The sequence below is a fragment of the Protopterus annectens genome, chromosome 6.part0, assembly GCF_019279795.1.
Source record: "Protopterus annectens isolate FY-2018-M chromosome 6.part0, PAN1.0, whole genome shotgun sequence".
NCBI lineage: Eukaryota > Metazoa > Chordata > Ceratodontiformes > Protopteridae > Protopterus > Protopterus annectens.
Window position 1 is genome coordinate 1,850,045,677 of NC_056737.1, and position 21,319 is coordinate 1,850,066,995.

A 21,319-nucleotide genomic window follows, 5' to 3' on the forward strand; every position below is an offset into this window, starting at 1 on the left:
AAAGAGAAGACTGTAAGTGGGCAGTTAGTCTTTCACTGAAGGTGCTAGATGGGTTAGATACCCTTTTAGTTATCAAGATTCAAAATTTTTGACATGTTTAGAGAACTGCATCAGCACTTACTTCATTTAACATTTTTTGTAGGCACGGAAAACACTTCGGGAGCTTAAGCACCAGAAACGCTGTGAGGAAGCAGTCACTACTATTGCAGCTTTCTGGCATGGTACACAGGTGAGAAGACTAATACAGGTTATGATCCTAATCCTAATCAGAATGATGAAGAGAGGGTATGACTTTTTATTTCCTGTCACTGCTTCTGTGCTTGAACACTTGTAAAAACACTGAACTGCAGGATGCCATGCTCACAGTCTGCTTTAACTAAATGCTGTTCTTTATGTCCACTGGGATCTGAAATTGATCTCTTCTATGCTAAACCTTTTCTTTAAAACGTTTTCTAAAAACACTGCAGGCGCGAAGGGAGCTGAGAAGACTGAAGGAAGAGGCTAAAGCTAAACATGCTATTGCTGTTATTTGGGCTTACTGGCTTGGACTGAAGGTATTTAATGGCATATTCCATACTCCCATCCTCCATTAATGAGGCCTAACAACTTAGTAGTACTTGCAGGCATAAATGCATGATATCTTCCAATCCGTAGTGCCTTTGTTTCTAAGCCTGTCGACTCACAGCATCTAACCATGTGCTTTATTTTTTGTCAGATAAGAATTTAAGCATTAAATGTTAATTAGCTCAACTACAACTAACACCTGAGCTGTGACACCACTCTAAAGCATGTTTTGCTGTTTCTTAGATTAGGAAAGTCTGCTTATTTACTGGTAGTTGTCAGTCTTTATTATTGTTGCAGTGTAAAACATGGTTTGAAGACTGATTTCTTGTCCTGTTGTGGCTATTGAGTTGCAGATGTGTTGCAACTTGCTCTCTCTGTATTTTGCAGTTGTTTGCTGAGTAATGCAGGTCTAAGCTTTAAACTTCACTGTTTGTATTAACAGAATTAATTAAACATTGTGCATCTTTGATGAAAAATCCTTAGACTTTTTTACAGCTGATGTCTTGGTTATAGCTTTATCTTTAAGTATTTTTGTTTATGTATGTACAGAATTACATTCATCTCTGCATGAATGCATGAGTGTACACCCAGTTAAAAGTGTAAGACAGACCTCTGGAACAATGTCTAGTTCTCAGTTGTAATGGTTTATATTTTTAAGCCAAATCAGTTATATGGAGCGCTTTTTGAGTGAATGAAGACCGAACTTGAGAAGTGATGGTGTTCATTGCATATTCACTGTTGCATGAGTTTTTCTATTTGAGATTTCTGCCACAGAAAGATCAGCATTTGTCCTGACTTACAGAGCTTTGCAGCCTTTCTACTCTAGGTTTTGTATATGCCCTCCACTGTTGACATTGGCATGTTTGAGGTATGACAGGGGACATATGTCTATGTCATTCAGCAATTCTAGCATCCATTATTCTTGATGTGTCTTCATGTGCGTCTACCTCTAATGAGCATTTTGTAGTTACTGAGGGTAAGAGTGGTACTTCCCTGGGCTTTGTCCATGAAGATGTACTAGGAACCAAGTTTGGGGTCCAGGCCTTCAAGATGGTTGCCTCTCTCAAAAACTGGGCCAAATTATTTATACCTGGATGCCTGATATTACGCCGCAGCATGGACTGGGCAGAACCCTCACCCATCCCTCTTCACCCCGTATCCCAGGCCCCTAGTCAGAATCTTAGAACCTGGCCTAGAATTTTGTTTTCTTCCTACAAGTCATGCATTTACCTGAAGTCAACCTTTGGTGTCAGTAATTTCTGTTCAGCAAAGAAAAAGAAGGACATCCCTCTTTGAGGATCCTGCTTCTACCGATTCTGAGGCCAATTAGTTGGCTTATTTCTCCCAGATATCATGCCTCCTAAGCTGTCCTGTGGATACATAAGACATGTTATTCTCTATTTCCCCACCAGTGGATGCCTTATTTGGTGATACCTTCAGTAGGATGAAGGATGACTTTAATTGTGTATCTGTGGAGTTTTCTGATGTCCAGAAGAGAGACAACGAACCTCTGAAGCCACCAGAGCCAAACCACTAACCATATGTTTAATCATTGAGGCCTTCTGGGATTTCCTTAGCAGTGCATTCATAGAGCTTCTTTCTTAATCCCCTGCTTCTAGAAAACCAGACTGCTTTTACATGGTTGTGGATCTTGCATGTACCTTGTAATAATACTGTTGCTGATTTAGCTGTTGTTTCCCCAGTTGCCAGCAAGGGGCCTTAAGAGAGTTCCAGTCAAAGATCAACTTCCCAGTGATAAGGAGAGTAAGAAATTTGACCACTTTGGGAAGAAGGTGTATACTTTTGATACCCTGATCTTTCAGAGCCTTAACCTGATTTGATATATATATATATATATATATATATATATATATATATATATGTATATATATTAAAAGTCTGTCCTTGTCACACTTGAGGACAGGGCTTATGAGACTGAGGATATAGCTCTGAAATTAGGATGCTGAAATTCTGACACATCACCTGACAGGTTGGAAGGAATTCCATAAAGTGTGGCTATGATACTGTGAATGCATCATGCGGGGCAACAACCACTTGGTCAGTCATTAAGAGGCATGCTTGTTTGAGAAGTCAGCCTGTGCCAGGTCAAGTACTGCTTCTGAATGCACCAGTGGAGAAAGACCTGCTTTTTGGTCTGCTGGCAGAGCCAGTGTTTTTGAGACTGGAAGAAAAGGGGGTGACCATGTAATTTTTTAAGCAATTGTTTCACTTCCTTGCACCTACTTACTACTAGATTTAACCCACCAATAGTTGGTCTTTCCACTGAAGCCAAGAAAAAGGATAACAGTCAAAGGCAGGAAAGGGCAGTACAAGAAAAAATGGCAAGCTGTTGCCAGTAATGGTACTGTAAAGAAATGAAACCCTAACTACTCTCCAGATGAGCCAAGTTTGACTGATAGTTTGGATGTGTGATAATGCTGACAAGAAAGGAGAGGTGGAGCCAAATACACAAGCTGCCATTATCTTCAGAGGAGAATTGGTGACACTCTGTCCATAGAAGAGGTGAAGAGTTTTTTTTTCCATATTTCTGTTATCCCCAACAATTCTAACAGGTCCCAAACTCAGGTTGCTTGCCTCATAAGTAGGGGTTTATCCCTCCACAGCAGTGGAGTTAACTATTAATCTCATAATCTGAAGCTGTCAATCTTCATCCTGTCATTATCTGTGGGTTCGATTCCGATCCTTTGGAACCGACTCGGCCATTTTTATAGCTCTTGGACTCCAAAAACTCTCAAGCATATCCTTTACCCATAATGCTTACAGTAGATTACCTCAGATCTTGTTTGCTGCTTTCATCTTCGGATGTGGTTTCTCCATATTGCTCTCGAGCCTACAGTTAATGTAATATTTTACTTTAAATCTCTTTCCATACTTTCAAAAACCTTTCCCTATCTCTATTGCAGAGGCAGTTTTTTTTACTCAATGTATTTACTCTCTCTCTCTCTCTTCCCCCTAAATACCTTAAGGTAACTTTCTAATACCATCGGTGGTATCCCTTATCCTTCCCTCTTATGGCTCAGTAAATATTCAGTTACCATTGTTGGTATTACCAAAAACAAAGTCTTTCTCTCCCTTTCCAATTTTTTCTTACTCATAGACTGTTTTGTGTGTGTGTGTGTGTGTGTGTGTGTGTGTGTGTGTGTGTGTGTGTGTGTGTGTGTGTGTGTGTGTCTCTGTGTGTGTCTCTGTGTATGGCTGAGAAAAGTCAGACCAACTTTAGAAAATGCACAAAATGCAGTCATAAAATTCCAATCTCATGTTGTTAATCTTCTTCCCATTCATCACTGATGGGTTCGGTTCCGAGCCCTTGGAACCGAGTCAGCCTGTTACCAAGCTTGCACCAGCCAAAAAAACTCTCAAGTTAAGTCTCTACCTAAAATGCCCTTCTCCCTTTTACCTCACATCTCGTTTGCTGTGTAGCCATAAAGCCGCGTTTCAGCCGAGCTCTCAGCTAAGTGAAATCTTTTTGATATTTTTGTAAATATTTTTGGATATCTTTATATTTTATTAAGAGATTAGTATTTTTAGTGTCATTTCTTCTGTCTAACCTTATTCTTTCCTCTCTACCCATTGTTACCATTGGTAAACTCTCAAGTACCATTGTTGGTGTGGCCTTTCTTCCCTTACCCTTGTGGTATTTCTTCAGTTCCATAGTTGTTATTGCTTCTCCTGTTTAACCTGTTAGCTTTAAACTTTATTCAGGTGTTTCCCTTCTCTTCTCCATATACCAGTGTATTTTTATATTTGTGATTTTTTTGAACGGAGTTGATTTCATTATAGTTGGATTATACAGTTGACCTGTGGTGTTTTTCTACTAAGATGTCGGATAAGAAGGGTACTTCAGGTTTTAAGCATTGTACTACTTGTAAGGGCAAGTTACCTAACAGTGATTCTCATGATGACTGTGTATACTGTTTGGGAGTGGCACACCTTTCGGTGCAGCCTCCATGTGACATTTGTCAGAGTTTCAGCCAATGCACTCTTAATGAGCGCAAAAATAAACTCATTCTGAAAGAGTTACTCAAGTCTCCCTTCTCAGAGGCCATTTCTGTGATGGAGGTCTCAACTCCTCCTTCTAAGGACAAAAAGAGATCCCACTCTGTTCCTTCTTCACCATCAGGTGATCAGAGCAAGCCTGGGAAATCAAAGGTCCCTAAGTTCTTCTCAGAGCATAAAACTGTCTCTTCAGCTCCGTATTCTTCACTTCTGACCATCTCAATACCTTCGATACTGATGCCTGTTTTGGCACCGGTGTCCTGCCTCTGGCACCGATAATAGACCTTACTATGCCTATTTCGGCATAGGCACCTGTAGCCACTTCGGCTCAGAGCACACCTTCGACTACGCCATTAGTTTCTGGTTTGGAACCGACCTTTTCGGCTCCGAGTACCACTTTGGCACAGAGTGTTGTACTGACCTCACTGGAGTTTACCTCTTTAGTTCCGGTCTTGAAACTAGAGACTTCAGTGCCAGCAGACCTTGCACCATGGACCTGATACTCCCCCTCCGTAGATCCATTTCTGGGCCAAGCGTACAGTCCATTCCTTGAACATCCTGACTCTCCATCTGGAGTATCCACTAGATCCACCAGGAGCCTTTCGGAACACAACATGGTGCATCTTGTAGACCAGCTGTTGTTAGCCAGGGGGATTGCCTCACTTTCTAAGACCAGTCCACCTGCAGGACTTGGGTTACCTTATCCACGGACTCTGCCTTACACTCCTTCGACCATCTCGGTTCTGAAACTTTCTGCTCTGACATCCTTCTTGGAACCCATCACCTTGGCACCTACGGGGCATCTCACTCCGGCTCTGAGTTTGTCCCTTTGGTCTTCAGTTCCCACTGAACCAGTCCTTCCTTAATCTGGGGATTAGGGGATGGGTGTATTGGCCTGGGGTATGGAGCTGTCTCTCTCCTCAGTTCCATCCTCTGTGCTGATGGCTGCATCTGCACTGATGCTGCTTGAGGCTCCATCCATGGGGGTGGGTTCGTTGGAGTGGGGTGTGACCCTGGCCCCGAGGTTGTTTTTCTCAGTTCCAGGCTCCCATCCCTCTTTGGGTGGGCCTGCCTTCCACGTGATGGAGAGGGCTCTTGCTTCTGGCAGCACTCCTTTGATGTTGGTACCCCAGTTTTCACCCCCTGAGCTACAGCTGTCAAAGACCACCCCCTGGGACACAGGGCAGAGAAGCCGCAGGACACCCCTGTTCAGGGTACCCATTCTTCCGAGTCCTCCCCAGGGACCCACAGTGAGGAGTCCCCTCGAAAGAAGATGTACAGAAGGAAGCATATGGACTCACCCGAGGAGTCCTTAACATGGTCACCTCCTGATGATGTCTCCTTTGGAGACATCCTGGAGATGTTAAAGCAGAGAAGTGACTGGAAGCCCTCCAACTCTTCATCTGAGGAGTCCGTGTTCCTGCAAACTTTTCGCACCCAGCCTTCTACCTCTTGGGTGAGCCTGCCTGCCGACCAGCTCATCCAGCTCGTCATGCAGCAAGCTTGGAAGAACCCTGATTCCACTGAGGTGATCCCTCGGAGACCAGACAAAATTCTTTTCCTCCCAAGGAGAACCCACATTAGTCCAAAGGGTTACCAGTTAATGCTATGGTGGTGGTGTTGGCGGCCACGAAAAAGGACTTGGCTGAGGAATGTCCCGCTGTACACCCACCCAACAGGGAGTCCTGGGAAGTGGACAGACTTGTGAAGCATGTTTTTGCATCAGGGACCTTTGCCATATGGTCCCTGAATTATTTGGCACATTTTACGAAGCTCCAGAGGGACTTGATCTCTGAACTCTCTGGGATGCTTGCAGGACAGTTGTCTGATGAGGTTAGGGACAAAGTGGCCTCGCAACTCACAACCTTAGAGTCAGTATCCAACTCGTCCATGAGGTTGCTGTCACACGTTACCAAAGGGGTGGCTAGAGCAGCGGGTTCGGGCATTGTTATGAGGCATCATGCCTGGATCTGCATTTGTGACCTCGCGGATCCCTTCATGTCTTCCTTTCTGAATGCTCCCATCGAAGCTTTGTCCCTTTTTGGCTCCAAAGTGAAGGACATGCTAGCCAGGTGTGAGCAAGATGGAAAAACCCTGTCTGCCGTAGGCCTACAGTTTTCCAACCCTCAATGTACCTTCTTCAGGAATCATAGGAGTGGGAAAATGTGACATAAGAAATTTCAGGGTTGTTTCCATGTCACACGTGGTGATGATACTCCTAGAGGGGGGGGGGTAACAATTCCAGAAGATGGGGTCCTCGAGGCTTGAGGGACTCTTTCTCTGGACAGCCTTATCAGCGCTCCTGAGGGCTGGCCCGATTGTTTACCTCTGAAAGCAGTTGCGGGTCTTTTCTCTCTTTACCGAGCTGCCTGGCAATCTATCACCACTGATCGTTGGGTGCAGAACATTATCACCAGAGGTTACACCATTCCCCTTTCTTGTCAGACAAAATTTAAAAGAAAACTGCCCAAAGGTCCACCCAGTCAGAGAGAAGAAGCAGCTTCAGAGATTATAAAGCTGTTTCAAAAAAGAGTCATCCAACCAGTCCCACCAGACCAGCGTGGATCTGGATTTTACTCGAGATTCTTTTTGGTGCCAAAAAAGACAGGGGACTGGAGACCCATTTTGGATCTCAGCAGTTTAAACAAGTCTGTCACCCAAACCAAATTCTGGATGGTCACGGTTCAGTCCATCCTTCCCTTTTTAAGAGAAGGTGATTAGATGTGCTCTGAAGATCTCCAGAATGCATATTACTACATCAAGATGGACAAATGCTCCAGGAGTCTGCTTCGCTTCCGGCTAGTAGCCAGTCATTACCAATTCTGTGCCCTGCCATTCAGCCTCTCTACAGCCCCCAGAGTGTTGATGAAATGCTTGGCAGTGGTAGCAGCTCACTTGAGACTAAAAGGATTCTGGGTGTTTCCATATCTAGACGACCACCCCTACCGAGCATCTTCTGGTAACAGCACTGCACTATACTCTCTCTCTCTGGCAAAATTGTTGGGAATAATGATACATTGGAAGAATTCAAACCTTATCCCTACACAACAAATAGAGTTCATTGGAGCAGTGTTCAGTACTCAGTCCTGTCTGGTATCACTCCCAATTCACAGACTCCATTGATTGAGGCTTCAACTCCAGGTGATACTATCTCAAACAACAGTCTCTGCAAGGGAAGTTCTTCAGGCCCTAGGTTATATGGCTGTGTCAATTCCAACAGTGCCTTTAGCAAAGCTACATATGCAGATTCTGCAATGGCTCCTTCTGTGTCAGTGGTTCCCAAACTATCAGTTACCAGATTTGAATAACTAGGGTGGATGAAGCTAGACATAGATCTTTGGACTCACCCGTTTCAACCTCCTCAGCCCACAGCCATTGTGACCATTGATGATTCCCTGATCGGGTTGGGGGGCCATTTCCAGGGAAAGACTGTCCAAGGCACATGGTCCACCTCAGAGGCCCACCTGCATATCAGTGTTCTAGAACTGAGAGACGTGCTGTTAGTGTTGCAGGCCTTCCATTTGGTTCTCGCTTCCGGGGCAATTGCAATTCAATCAGATAATATGTCAGTGGTCTGGTACATCAACAAGCAAGGAGGAACCAAGTCCTACCCTCTATGTTGAGAAGCCATGAGAATTTGACAGTGGGCGATAGCTTCCAACTGCTTTCTGATAGCAGTGCATATCCTGGGGAGCTCCAACGTGATTGTGGACAAACTGAGCAGATGCATCCTCATGCCTCACGAGTGGTCCCTCAACCCGAGGTGGCATCTGTAATCTTCAGCTACTGGGGCCAGCCTTGCTGCTATCTTTTTGCTTCCCCATCAAACACCAAGTGCAGCAGCTATTTCCCCCTACTTACCCCAGAGGAGGAGTTACCAAGGGATGCTCTGATCCACAATTGACCCACGGGACTTCTTTACCCTTATCCTCCCATCCCTTTGATCCCACAATTTCTAAAGAAAGCTCTTCGGTTGAGATGCCAGGTGATCCTCATAGCCCCATTCTGGCCTCGACAAGTTTAGTTCCTTTTCCTTCAGCCTCACCTAGTATACCCTCCTTGGATTCTGAACCCTCTACCAGATCTGATTACTCACCCCCAAGGGTTGACTCACCTAAATCTGTCCAGTCTCAAGCTGGCAGCTTGGTTTCTCCACTTCTATTAGTTGCCAGGCAAGCTAGTCTCTCCTCGCCATTTCAAGACATCATTCTGGCCTCTCACAAACCATCCACCAGAATACTATATCAGGGTAATTGGAAAAGGTTCTCCATCTGGTCCATGGATAACATGCTAGATCCATATTCGGCTCCAATTACTGCAGTGCTTCGATACCTGGCTACATTTTTTGATAATGGGGCCACTGCTTCTACGGTTTGAGTGCATCTAGTGACAATTTCCAATTTCCACAATGGTATAGATGACACTCCTCATATCTCTTCATGCCTTTGCAAGGCTTTCCTCAAGGGACCTCTCATCTCAGGCCTCTGACAGCCCATGGAGCCATGGAACCTCACTCTAGTCCTTCAGTCTTTGACTCAAAAACCTTTTGAGCCTGCTGCTAAGTGTGACCTAAAGATTTGTCTTGGAAATCATTGTTCCTGGTAGCCATTACCTCTGCCAGAAGAGTCTTGGAGCTGCAGGCATTGTGTATTAAGAGGCCCCATCTGGTCTTTCATAAAGACAGAGTATAACTTCGGACTAACCCATCCTTTCTTCCCAAAGTTGTTTCTGAATTCTCCATTAATCAGACCATTGATCTACCAGTGTTTTTTCCAAATTTTGTCAATAGAGGAGAGTATTGCCTTCACTCCTTAGACGTACATAGACAATTGAGATTTTACCTAGACAGGACCAAACCTATTCGTAAATCTGAGCAACGTTTCATTTCTTTTTCTGGGCCCAAAATGGGAGAGGCTGTTTCCAAGGTTACATTATCATACGTTTCATCTATTTCCCCCATAATGAACCCATGCCAAAAATTAAAGCTCACTCCGCTAGATCTATGGCAACATCTATAGCATTCCAGTCCAGGGCTTCCATGGATGATGTCTGCACAGCAGCTACTTGGGCTAAGCCTCATACATTTATCAATCATTACAAATTGCACCTGGTCTCCAGAGGGAGAGCTGCCTTTGGCTCAGTGGTACTCAGGAATGTTCTTCCATAAGGGCCACCCATGGACCTCAAGGTAGCTTGGGATTCTGTCCCATCAGTGATGAATGGAAAGAAGATTAACAACATCAGATAAAGAAGTTATGTCTTACCATAATGTTCCATCTGTGTTGTTCATCTTCTTTCATTCATCACTTCCCACCCTCCTTCCCCCCCAAAGACTCCTGGGGGATGCTTTGGGTCTAAGTGGTGCCCTAGGGTACTTGCGCAGAAATGGCCTCGGCTTTACTTCCCTTTCTTAGCAAACTTGATCTGAGGTAACAGGGAGAAAGGCATTCTGGGTAGAGACTTAGCTTGAATGTTTTTTGGCTGGCGCAAGCTTGGTAATAGGCTGACTCTGTTCCGAGGACTCGGAACCGAACCCATGAGTGATGAGTGAAAGAAGATGAACAACACAGATGGAACGTTATGGTAAGACATAACTTCTTTTTTTCTGAGCAGCATTTTCTCTGTGCTTACTGTGTTGGTCCTCTTCATTTGCAAGAGGACTGTTCTATCTGTCATGCTTTTAGTCACCAAGTGTTGTTAGATAGATGGAATAAACTTATACTTAAAAGTATTCCTTCCTCCTCATTTTGGGAGGCCATATTTGGTTCCCAAGACTCCTGAATTAAGGCCTGATTGTCCACCTCTGAAGGCAATTGGGGGTCGCTTATCCCTGCACCTAAAAGCCTGGCAAGAAATCATGTCTGATACCTGGGTGCAGAGAATTATTTCCAGAGGCTATACGATTCCCTTTGCCCTTCATCCTCCCTGTTCAAAGAGATTCCCTGATGTTCCACCCAGTCAGAGGGAACAGGCAGCCATTCATATTCAAAAGCTGCTGGAAAAGAGAGTCATCCACAAAGTCCCACTAGACCAAATAGGATCCGGATTTTACTCAAGATTCTTTTTAGTGCCAAAAAAGACAGGGGACGGGAGACCAATTTTGGATCTCAGTGAACTGAAAAAAATCTATTCAAAAAAGCAAATTCCATAGCAAAGGATGACTGGATGTGCTGTGTAGATCTTCAGGATGTGTACTACCACATAAAGACAGACATATGGTCCAGAAGATTATTTCGCTTCTGGCTGGGAGCCAGTTATTACCAATTCACAGTTCTGTCCTTTGGTCTCACCACAATCCCCAGGGTTTTCACCAAATGCATGGCAGTAGTAGCAGCTTACTTAAGATTGCAAGGATTCTGGGTGTTTCCGTACTTAAACGACTGGCTCATTTCTGCTACTACCATACAACTACTACTAGCAGCAAAACAAAAGATTCTACAGTTATGCAACCTTCTAGGCGTCATGATCAACTTCGACAAATCCTTGTTGGAACCCACACAAACTCTAATGTGTATAGGAGCGCTGTTAGACACAAGAACTTCCATTGCCTCACTACATCTGTCTTGGTTGGAAACTATCCATACTCAAGTTTAGGCTGTGCTGCAAAGAAACAGAGTCCCTGCACATCTAGTGCTTCAAGCATTAGTATCAATGGTGCCAGCCATAACTTACCAGTATATGCAAAAGGGATCTTCTGTGGTGGATTAATTCAAGCCAAGTTCGACAAGGCACTTCTATCCTGGAAAACTCTCTTCTTAGTAGCCATTACCTCAGCTAGAAGAATTTCAGAAATTCATGCACTTTTGTCTAGACCACCATACTTGATTTTTCGCAAGGATAGAGTTTCTCTCAGGACCATCCCATCCTTTTTACCTAAAGTTGTGATGGAAACCAATCTTAATCAGTGCATTCATCTTCTTGTGTTCTTCACAAATTATTCTAACAAGGGAGAGTACACATTACTTGATCTGAGGTAACAGGGAGAAAGGCATTCTGGGTAGAGACTTAGCTTGAATGTTTTTTGGCTGGCGCAAGCTTGGTAATAGGCTGACTCGGTTCCGTGGGCTCAAACCCATGAGTGACGAGTGAAAGAAGATGAACAACACAGATGGAACGTTATGGTAAGACATAACTTCTTTTTTTCTGAGCAGCATTTTCTCTGTGTTTACTGTGTTGGTCCTCTTCATTTGCAAGAGGACTGTTCTATCTGTCATGCTTTTAGTCACCAAGTGTTGTTAGATAGATGGAATAACCTTATATTTAAAAGTATTCCTTCCTCATCATTTTGGGAGGCCATATTTGGTTCCCAAGACTCCTGAATGAAGGCCTGATTGTCCACCTCTGGAGGCAATTGGGGGTCGATTATCCCTCCTCCTAAAAGCCTGGCAAGAAATCATGTCTGATACCTGGGTGCAGAGAATTATTTCCAGAGGCTATACGATTCCCTTTGCCCTTCATCCTCCCTGTTCAAAGAGATTCCCTGATGTTCCACCCAGTCAGAGGGAACAGGCAGCCATTCAAATTCAAAAGCTGCTGGAAAAGAGAGTCATCCACAAAGTCCCACTAGACCAAATAGGATCCGGATTTTACTCAAGATTCTTTTTACTACCAAAAAAGACAGGGGACGGGAGACCAATTTTGGATCTCAGTGAACTGAAAAAATCTATTCTAAAAAGCAAATTCCATAGCAAAGGATGACTGGATGTGCTGTGTAGATCTTCAGGATGTGTACTACCACATAAAGACAGACATGTGGTCCAGAAGATTCTTTCGCTTCTGGCTGGGAGCCAGTTATTACCAATTCACAGTTCTGTCCTTTGGTCTCACCACAATCCCCAGGGTTTTCACCAAATGCATGGCAGTAGTAGCAGCTTACTTAAGATTGCAAGGATTCTGGGTGTTTCCGTACTTAAACGACTGGCTCATTTCCGCTACTACCATACAACTACTACTAGCAGCAAAACAAAAGATTCTACAGTTATGCAACCTTCTAGGCATCATGATCAACTTCGACAAATCCTTGCTGGAACCCACACAGAATCTCATGTGTATAGGAGCGCTGTTAGACACAAGAACTTCCATTGCCTCACTACATCTGTCTTGGTTGGAAACTATCCATACTCAAGTTTAGGCTCCGCTGCAAAGAAACAGAGTCCCTGCACATCTAGTGCTTCAATCATTAGTATCAATGGTGCCAGCCATAACTTACCAGTATATGCAAAAGGGATCTTCTGTGGTGGATTAATTCAAGCCAAGTTCGACAAGGCACTTCTATCCTGGAAAACTCTCTTCTTAGTAGCCATTACCTCAGCTAGAAGAATTTCAGAAATTCATGCACTTTTGTCTAGACCACCATACTTGATTTTTCGCAAGGATAGAGTTTCTCTCAGGACCATACCATCCTTTTTACCTAAAGTTGTGACGGAAACCAATCTTAATCAGTGCATTCATCTTCTTGTGTTCTTCACAAATTATTCTAAAAAGGGAGAGTACACATTACATCTGTTAGATGTTCACAGACAACTAATATTTTTTCTTGACAGGACCGAGGACATCAGGAAATCTGAGTAGCTGTTTGCTTCTTTTTCATATATCAAATTGGGACAACCTGTAAACAAAGTCACCCTAGCTAAGTGGATTTCAGATTGTATTTCCTTTGTTTTTAGAGATGTATCTCCTTACCTTTACCGCCAAAAGCACATTCAGCTAGAGTAGCTACTTCTGCAGTCTTTCAGACAAGAACTTCCATGGATGACATCTCTGCAGCTGCAACTTGGGCATCTGTCCATACCTTTGTTACTCATTACAAGTTAGATCTGGTCTCTAGGGGAAGAGCATCATTTGGTTCAGTGGTGCTCAGGAATATCCTTCCTTGAATCCACCCAGGGTTCTAAATAGCTGGGGACTCTGTCCCACAGGTGATGACAGGATGAAGATTGAAAACTTCAGATAAATAAGTTATGTCTTACCATAACGTTCCATCTGAGGTGTCCATCTTCATCTGTCATCACATCCCCTCTCTCCTACCCCCTACTGGATTTCCTGGAAGAACAGACTTTTCCATGTGAGCTCCTTTTGAATTATTATTATGATCCAGATATGGTCTCTTTCTTTACCTTTTTACATCTTTCATTCTATAATCAGCAAACTCGACCTGGGGTAATCTACCCAATGCGGTATGGGTAAGGGATGTGCTCAAGAGTTTTTGGAGTCCATGAGCTGTAGAAATTGATTTATTTTATTTCAATTTGTTTTACCAGCATGGTCCACTGGGCCACAAGGAGCCCGTTTTCAATGGAGTCCTGGGGAGAAAATATCCAGAGAAGTATAAAATACAAGTATGAATAATCAAGACAGATGAAGATGGACAACTCAGCTGGAATGTTATGGTAAGCTTTAACTTCTTTTTTATGAGGTTATATTGATGCATACAAAGAGCTACAATGTAGACTACTTAATTCTGGCATTTGTGAAGGAACAGGCATTCTGGGCAAGGAAGTATAAGTTTTTTTTTTAATGATCAACGCCACTGATTCGTAGAAGAGTTTTGTGGACTTCTGTGTGAATTCAAAACCTAAGCCTTTATTTAAAAAAAAATAGGAAAATCTTCACAGCAAGCAAACTTTAAAAGGGGGAATCTGTTAGGTAATTTACCCGACTTTTAAAACAAGTAGTTAAATAACAATAAGAAATGAGTTCAAAGCAGTTTTAGTCCAGCACAGCTTTTTCTCTGCAAATGCCATTCGGCTACACAGTTTGTGATTATAAAAGTAGATAAAATCTTTACAAGGTCACCACTTGTTTAGGTGGTGATGTAAAGAACGATGCATGTCCATGCCTCTCAACCTGTTAGAGCAAGAAATCTGGACAAAGCCATAAATAATGGAGGGACAAAGGCTCCAAAATAGGGTCAGTTTTTAAATATTACTCTTACAAACTTAGAAAGTTGATAGAATAACAGGTTGTCCTCAATGATTTGAAAATGATTTGCCAGAAAACACAACTGTTGGAGAAACAGACCAAAAATAAGAGGCAAAAATCCGGACTTTCTGTGAAAATCTGGATAGCTGAGAAATATGCATGTCACATATGATAATCATACATTTAGAAATAAAACAGTCCCAGAAAGCATAATTGCAGTTATCTGTACATGTGAAACTGTGGTGTCCATTTGATTTCAGTAACAAAGGCGTAGTTTTGTATGACATTTTCTAAACTGAGAGAGACTGGTCAGTGTACAGCTAGTGAGCTTTAAAACACTATCACAGGAATTTCATTGTCAGTGTTTTAAGTCTTGCTTCTGGCATATAGCATTCTGTTAATGAAACCTTTAGTGTAGCTCATAGTCATGGAGCATTTGAATATAATAAAAGATTTTACGAAAAAAGTATTTATATTTTTTAAGTAACTACAGATAGAAGAACTGGTTGCAAAGTTCTTAAGTTAAACTGTCTAAAGTTGTGAGTTGACAAAATGTCATGCTTAATCAGAGTAAAGTAAAATATTCATTTTCATTACCTCTGTATTCATTTCAGTAAAGTAAGAGTTGAGTCTAACGTGGCAAACATAAAAAAAATGCGGCTTTGTTGGTTACTGTTTTCTGAGTAAATATTCTGTTTTGCATATTTTCATATCTGCACAACAGTGTTAACAGTATTACCTGCAAGGAGGTCTTTACAGCCCCCAAAACAGTAGATGGAATTTGTGATATAAAAATAGGTTGAAAACCTTAAATTATCACTATGTCTGGTAACAGTTTATCTTGAGCATGTTGGGGCTTGTTTTCATTCAGATGTTTTGAGTTAATATTTTCCATTTTCTTTAACTTTTTATATTTTTTAATTTGTTAATTAAGCTCTTTGTTCCCTATTAGCTGTCCTCTCCCCATAACAAAAATGAATCTCATTATTCAACCATGTCATCTTTTAAGGTAGACTTAACTTCAATGGGGCTTCTCCAGCTATTTAAGTATCCAAAGAGGTTCTCTTGTTAACATAGTGTCTGTTGGAGGTGATCTTAACAGTGCTGCATTTAAAGTAGCACCACATGTCAGCTAATGTCATGTACACTGTGTCTATGCATTCTTCAAGTCCTCTTTTTCTGTGCAGCTTAACCATGCTGCATACAGCCAGCTGCAAGTCATAGAAGTTAACAGGATTTCCTTCACTCCTTTTCGATCCTCAGCTCCTCTAAGCTCTGTCTTCCCCCACTCTATCAGCCCACACTGAATCTGTCCCTAAACTTGGCTTAGTTGCATAACTGTTTTTTTTTTTTTTTTTCTTTTGCTCCCTGCCACCCTTCATGGTTATCAGCTTGATTCCTTGGTACCTGTTTACTCTGGATTTACCAGCTGTCTTCCGTGACTCCCCCTTGGACTTAATCTGGTATGTTGGGGCTGGTTGTGGAACAAAGACACAAAGGACTTGGCCCATCAGAGCATCATCTGGGGTGGGGTCCTTTTTTTTACTTTGCCCTACCTCTACCCCCTTTCCTTGAATTCCCAATGGTACGCCTGAGAGGTGGGTGTGCAGTGGAGATGTGATGTATCACCCAGCCTGTGCAGCAGCTATGTCTCTACCCTGTTCTCCTCCTTTAAGCACATCTACCATGCTCCATCACCAGCTTCCACCAGGGATTGTTACCATAAATGCTCATGGAACCCCCACTCCCTCCCTGATGCTGCTTCATTCCCCAGGCACTGCTAATCTGGGTTGCCTGAGTCGTATTCAGGGCTTTATCCCTTTAGGCCACTGGAACAGCTTTAGTTGCATAACTAGTTTTTGCGTGATTATCATACTACTAACCAAAAAGGCAACAGTGTATGCATTGTTATCTGAAGAAGGTAAAGATACTTTGTGAAGTCTTTTACTAAGTGCACCCTGTTGTAATTGAAACACCTGTAACAGTGGGTCCCACAATTATAAAAATATAGTAAATCAAAAGGAGTATGGATAATACTGAGACTTGCTGCATTCCTTTTTGCAGGGTGCAACCCACCCCCCAGCACCTGCTTACACACTAGAGCTACTTACGTTTACTAATTCCATGATCCTTGCAACTCAAAGTAAGTGGAAAGGTTCTTGACTAACTTTCCTTTTGCAGTTTGTCTTGCTGTTTGTGGACTGCATTTGCATTTCTCAGAATTTCAAATGGATTTGTACACTAACTTGTGATTGCAGGTTCTTTTTTTAATTTTGGGACTTCAGCTTCTCATTTTAGTCATGTTATTTGTTTTTTCTTATTAAAATTTGTATTTTATAAATATGTTTCATTGCTAATACAAGGATATCTCATTATGTGTTTTGGATGTAGCTTTCTTAGTAATTCAGTCGTTAGGTGGCAGATATAGGTTCATAGGTTGGTACTAGGCTATTGGCCCTTAGGCCTATGCAAGCCTAGCCATAACAATTCCCTGGAAATTTTTTCCCACAATATTTACTTCTCTGGCCCCTGTCTAGCAGGATGACTGACATGATCCCTGGGGTGAATTTCCTATCTCCCATCCAATCATCAAGGTTCCTTTTGAAGAGGGCTATTGAGGTGCTCTGCTTGACATGTATGGGCAGTCTATTCCAGAGTATGGGGAGTCTCTGGGTCAGGAACCTATCCCTCCAGCATATTTTGTTCAATGTGATGATAAGGTTTAGATCCCTGGAGCGTGTGGCTCTGAGGGATTGGGATTTCTTTAAGTGGAGCATGTCCAACAGCTCAGGGTATGACATGGCCTTGTATGTTAAGCAGAGATCGCCTCTGAGTAGATGATATGCCACAGAGTATAGCTGGAGTTTTTTTAGACGGTCAGCATATGGCATCTGCTTTAGGCCTGTGATTCTTTTAGTGAGGTATTTCTGTGGGCTTTCCAGCTGTTGCAGATGTCTTGTGAGGTACATACCAAATGGGGCATTATACTCTATAATGGATCTAATGAGGGATGAGTACAGTGGGACAATGACCTCCTTTTTTCTGGATGAAAAGCCCTTAGTGATGAGGTGTGCCACATAGAAGGATTTCCTGACTGTTGTGGCGATATGGTTATCGAAAGTGAGACCACTGTCCACTTGTGTCCCTAAGTCTCTCATCACACTTTCAATGTGTAGTGTCCTGCCACCTATGTGGTAGTTCATGGGGACATGTTTTTTTCCAAAGGGGATGACTATACATTTCTTGGCATTAAGCTTGAGCCCATGGCTCTGGCACCAGGCATCTGTTTCTGTAAGGCCCTTTTGTAGAATATCCACATAATTTGAGGATTCAATAATGGCTCCCAGTTTGCAGTCATCTGCAAACTTTGTTAGCCAGAGTCCCTTAATGTTGGTCTGTACTTCAGAGAAGTAGATGCCAAACAAGAGTGGTCCCAGGACTGAACCCTGAGGTACTCCACTTGTCACTTGTCTGGAGCTGGATTTGCAGTTGGCTACTTTTACAGTCTGGGTTCTGTCAGTAATCCAGTTGGCAACCCATCGAGTGATATAGGGATTTATGCCCAGGTTAGTAAGTTTATCTATGATTCCAGAGTGGGGGATGGTGTCGAAGGCCTTGGCGAGGTCCAGATAGGCTGTGTGGACCTCCTTACCCTCGTCCACAGCTCTGGAGACCGATTCGAAGAAGTCAGTCAGATTCAGGAGATAAGATCGGCCCTTCACAAACCCAAACTGGGTGGGGTCCAGTGTCTGGAGGTTGCCAATGTCTTTGTTTATAAGTTCCATGATAATGCGTTCCATGCCCTTGCAGATCAGGCTTGTCAGACTGATGGGACGGTAGTTCCCGGGATCCAAGGTGGATCCTCCCTTGTGGAGCGGGATAACTGTAGCTGTGCGCCACTCGGTGGGCATGACACCTGAGGTGAGGCTATGATTAAACATGTCACTTAGGTGGGGTGCCAATTCATTTTGTAGTTCATGTAGTACACAGCCTGGGATGTCATCTGGTCTCATGGATGCTGTATTCTTAGCTTTGGAGAGTGTTGTTTCTACCTGTGTGACTGTGATTATCAGAATTTGGCAATCTTTTGGTATTGAGATGGGCCCTTTAGGGGGTGAGAGGGGAGTGAAGTTGGCACTAAATCGATCTGCCAGGATATTGGCAATATCCTTGGGATCAGTATATTTAATGCCATTCTGTTGTAGTTCAGAGCAGATCTGAGCATTGCCATTTAGATTCTTGACATAATTATAGAATGCCTTGTGGTTGTCTTTGGGATCTTTGGCAATTTTATTTTCGTAACTAGCTTTTGAGGATTTTATGAGGGATCTCAGCTTCTTACTGAGGCTGGTGAGGGAGGTTTTGCATCCTGGGATTTTCCTCTTTTCTGCAACAGTTTCTTCCTTCTGTTGTATAGTTTGTTTATAACAGGGGGCAACCAGATTGGCTTCCTTTTTTTGGAGAAGAGCATCTTGGTTCTATTTGGGATGGCGTGATTCATGCACGAGTGGATGTGCTCATACAGTGCCTTAGTGTAGGATTCTGCAGTCAAACTTCCAGATCCTGTCTGCGTGGGTGTTGTGAAGTTTGTCACTTCTGACTTCAGTAGCATGAAGTTGGCTTTGGAGAAGTTTTTTAAGGAGGTTTCCTTACTGGGGGGTGGGGGTGGGATGTGGATGTCAAGGGTGATTTGCTTATGGTCAGACCTGACCAATGAGGGTGCGACCACTGGTGTGGAGCATCTGTCTCCCATGTTGGTAATGACCAGGTCTAGGATATTGGAGCCCCTGGTGGGACAATGGATTAGTTGATCCAGGGTGTTGGAATTTATGAATTCCAAGAACCGTTTTCCCAATTAATGGCAGAGTAGTTGAAATCACCTAGTATTAGGGTGTTTGGTTGTATCTTAATATTTTCCAGTATGTTTAGGAAGGTGTAGTGAGAATCTTGGGGTATTGTGGGGGATCTGTAGCAAGCTACAATTTGGATTGCAGTCTTACCTAGTGTTAGTTGCACCTGGAGAATTTCAGATGCATTGTGTTGGGCAACTAGCCTGGAGGTGTGAATATCCTTGGTGAGTATGGACACTCCTCCACCTTTAGTGTTTCGGTCTTGGTTTTGTGGCCGAAAAGTGTGGTAAGAATTGTAGCCTGGTATTGCAGGGGTACTCTCTGGAGCCTTGAACCAGGTCTCAGTTACTGCACAGATATCAATGTTCTCCATTTTTAGGAATGCCTCGAGAGAGTGCATTTTGAGGTTTAGACTTCTAGCATTGAGTAGCATTACCTTCAGATTTTGCATGCTTGTATCTGTTACAGTGGTGGCTTTATCCTTTGAACCTTGCCTAAAAAAGGCACTATAGGGGTGGCAAGAGCTTTAGCCAGTAACCTGAATCCCAGGGGTGACAGGTGCAGACCATCTCTGGCAAAGCATCGTGGTTTGTCAATTATGCCTTCCCAGGCAGACAAATACTGGATCCCCTTTGAATGACACCAGAAGCTTAGCCAATTGTTTGTCCTTATACTGTAGTATCATTCTGGGCGAAGGCAGGATGCTACTCAGGGCTAGGGTCATACCTGCCTGGGTCACATGATCCAAGAGCTCTTCCATGTCTCTTTTCATGTAGTCCAGGGAGGTACGTCTCAAGTCATTTACTCCAGCATGGACATTGACAGAGTATTTGTACTTGTTGTGGAGTGACTTGAGTGCATGCGTTATGTGGCAGATCCTGGCACCCGACAGGCAGCTGACTGTAATTTTCTCCTTGTTCAGCCTGGTGAGTGGGATATCAGTGTGCCTGTCTGTAGAGTCACCGATGACTAAAGTGTTGGGTACATTGTCTTGCCTTAGGGGCTGTTGTTGGGTGGCACACTGGTGTTGTGAGCTATGTGTCACTTTGGTTGTGACTGGTGTTTGTTTGCTTTTCGGCTTTGGAGGTCCTTGTTGCTTGGGCAGGTTAATGTTAAGGGCCTCCACATATGTGGGTTTAGTGTTGCTATGTGTGGGAGTTGATGGTGTGGGTGACCTGCTTGGTGACTTGTAAGAAAAAGGTGTGTGTGTTAAAAACTGTAAAATTACTCCTACCAGATATGATCTGTAATGCACCATGGTGATTTGTGAGCTAAGAGTACTTTCAGACAGCTCACTCCTTGTTTTTATTCAGGCTTGTATTATTTCAGGCTTGTATTATTTCATCAGTAAAAAAACAAACAAAAAAAACTCTTGTTGAAAATGCACAGATGTTATGCATGCTGCTTAGTCTAAAACTTACATACATGCCACTTTTTGTAGCCCAAGTCATGTGTGGAAAGGGTATGAGAAAGATCAATACGCTTATATGTTAAAAAAAAATATTCTTTCTCCTGAGTAAAATCATTAACATGGTCACAAATTAGATGGTATATGTTTCACTGTTGCAGATGTTTATGGTATGGTAAAATTTTAAATCGTACCTCTACAAAGGTGGTAACTCCTCATAAATAAACTTTAGGCATATCATTATCTTACCTCTCTCTCTCTCTCTAAAATTCTAAAAAAGTGCATACATCAGCAAATCTTACAACACCTTCTTCAAGAAAATCTACTAACTTCTACCCAACACAGTTTTCACCCATACCGTAGCACAACAGTTGCCCTGATTGTCTTCATAAATAACATCATCAATGATAGATGTAATATAACATGGTCTCTTTCCTGTTTTTAGAGTTCTCCAAAACCTTTAAAGCAGTCTCAACTTCAAATTGCTCTCTAAAAACATCTGCACTTGGTATAGTACAACACTCAGCTGGTTCTCTAGCTACCTTTCTCACTGGCAACG

The 21,319-nt window shown here is 42.9% G+C and overlaps 1 protein-coding gene across 4 annotated transcripts in view; it reads left to right on the plus strand.

Annotated features, from left to right (window-relative positions):
* MYO1B (myosin IB) overlaps positions 1-21,319 on the plus strand; it is a 2,891,345-nt gene that overhangs the window by 2,437,108 nt on the left and 432,918 nt on the right. For 2 of the 4 annotated variants that reach the window (XM_044075201.1, XM_044075200.1), the window contains 2 exons: positions 143-229; positions 468-554. In XM_044075201.1, coding sequence (XP_043931136.1) covers positions 143-229; positions 468-554 — 174 coding nt within the window. The remainder of the gene's footprint in view (positions 1-142; positions 230-467; positions 555-21,319) is intronic. The other 2 variants (XM_044075202.1, XM_044075203.1) reach the window with 1 other exon arrangement.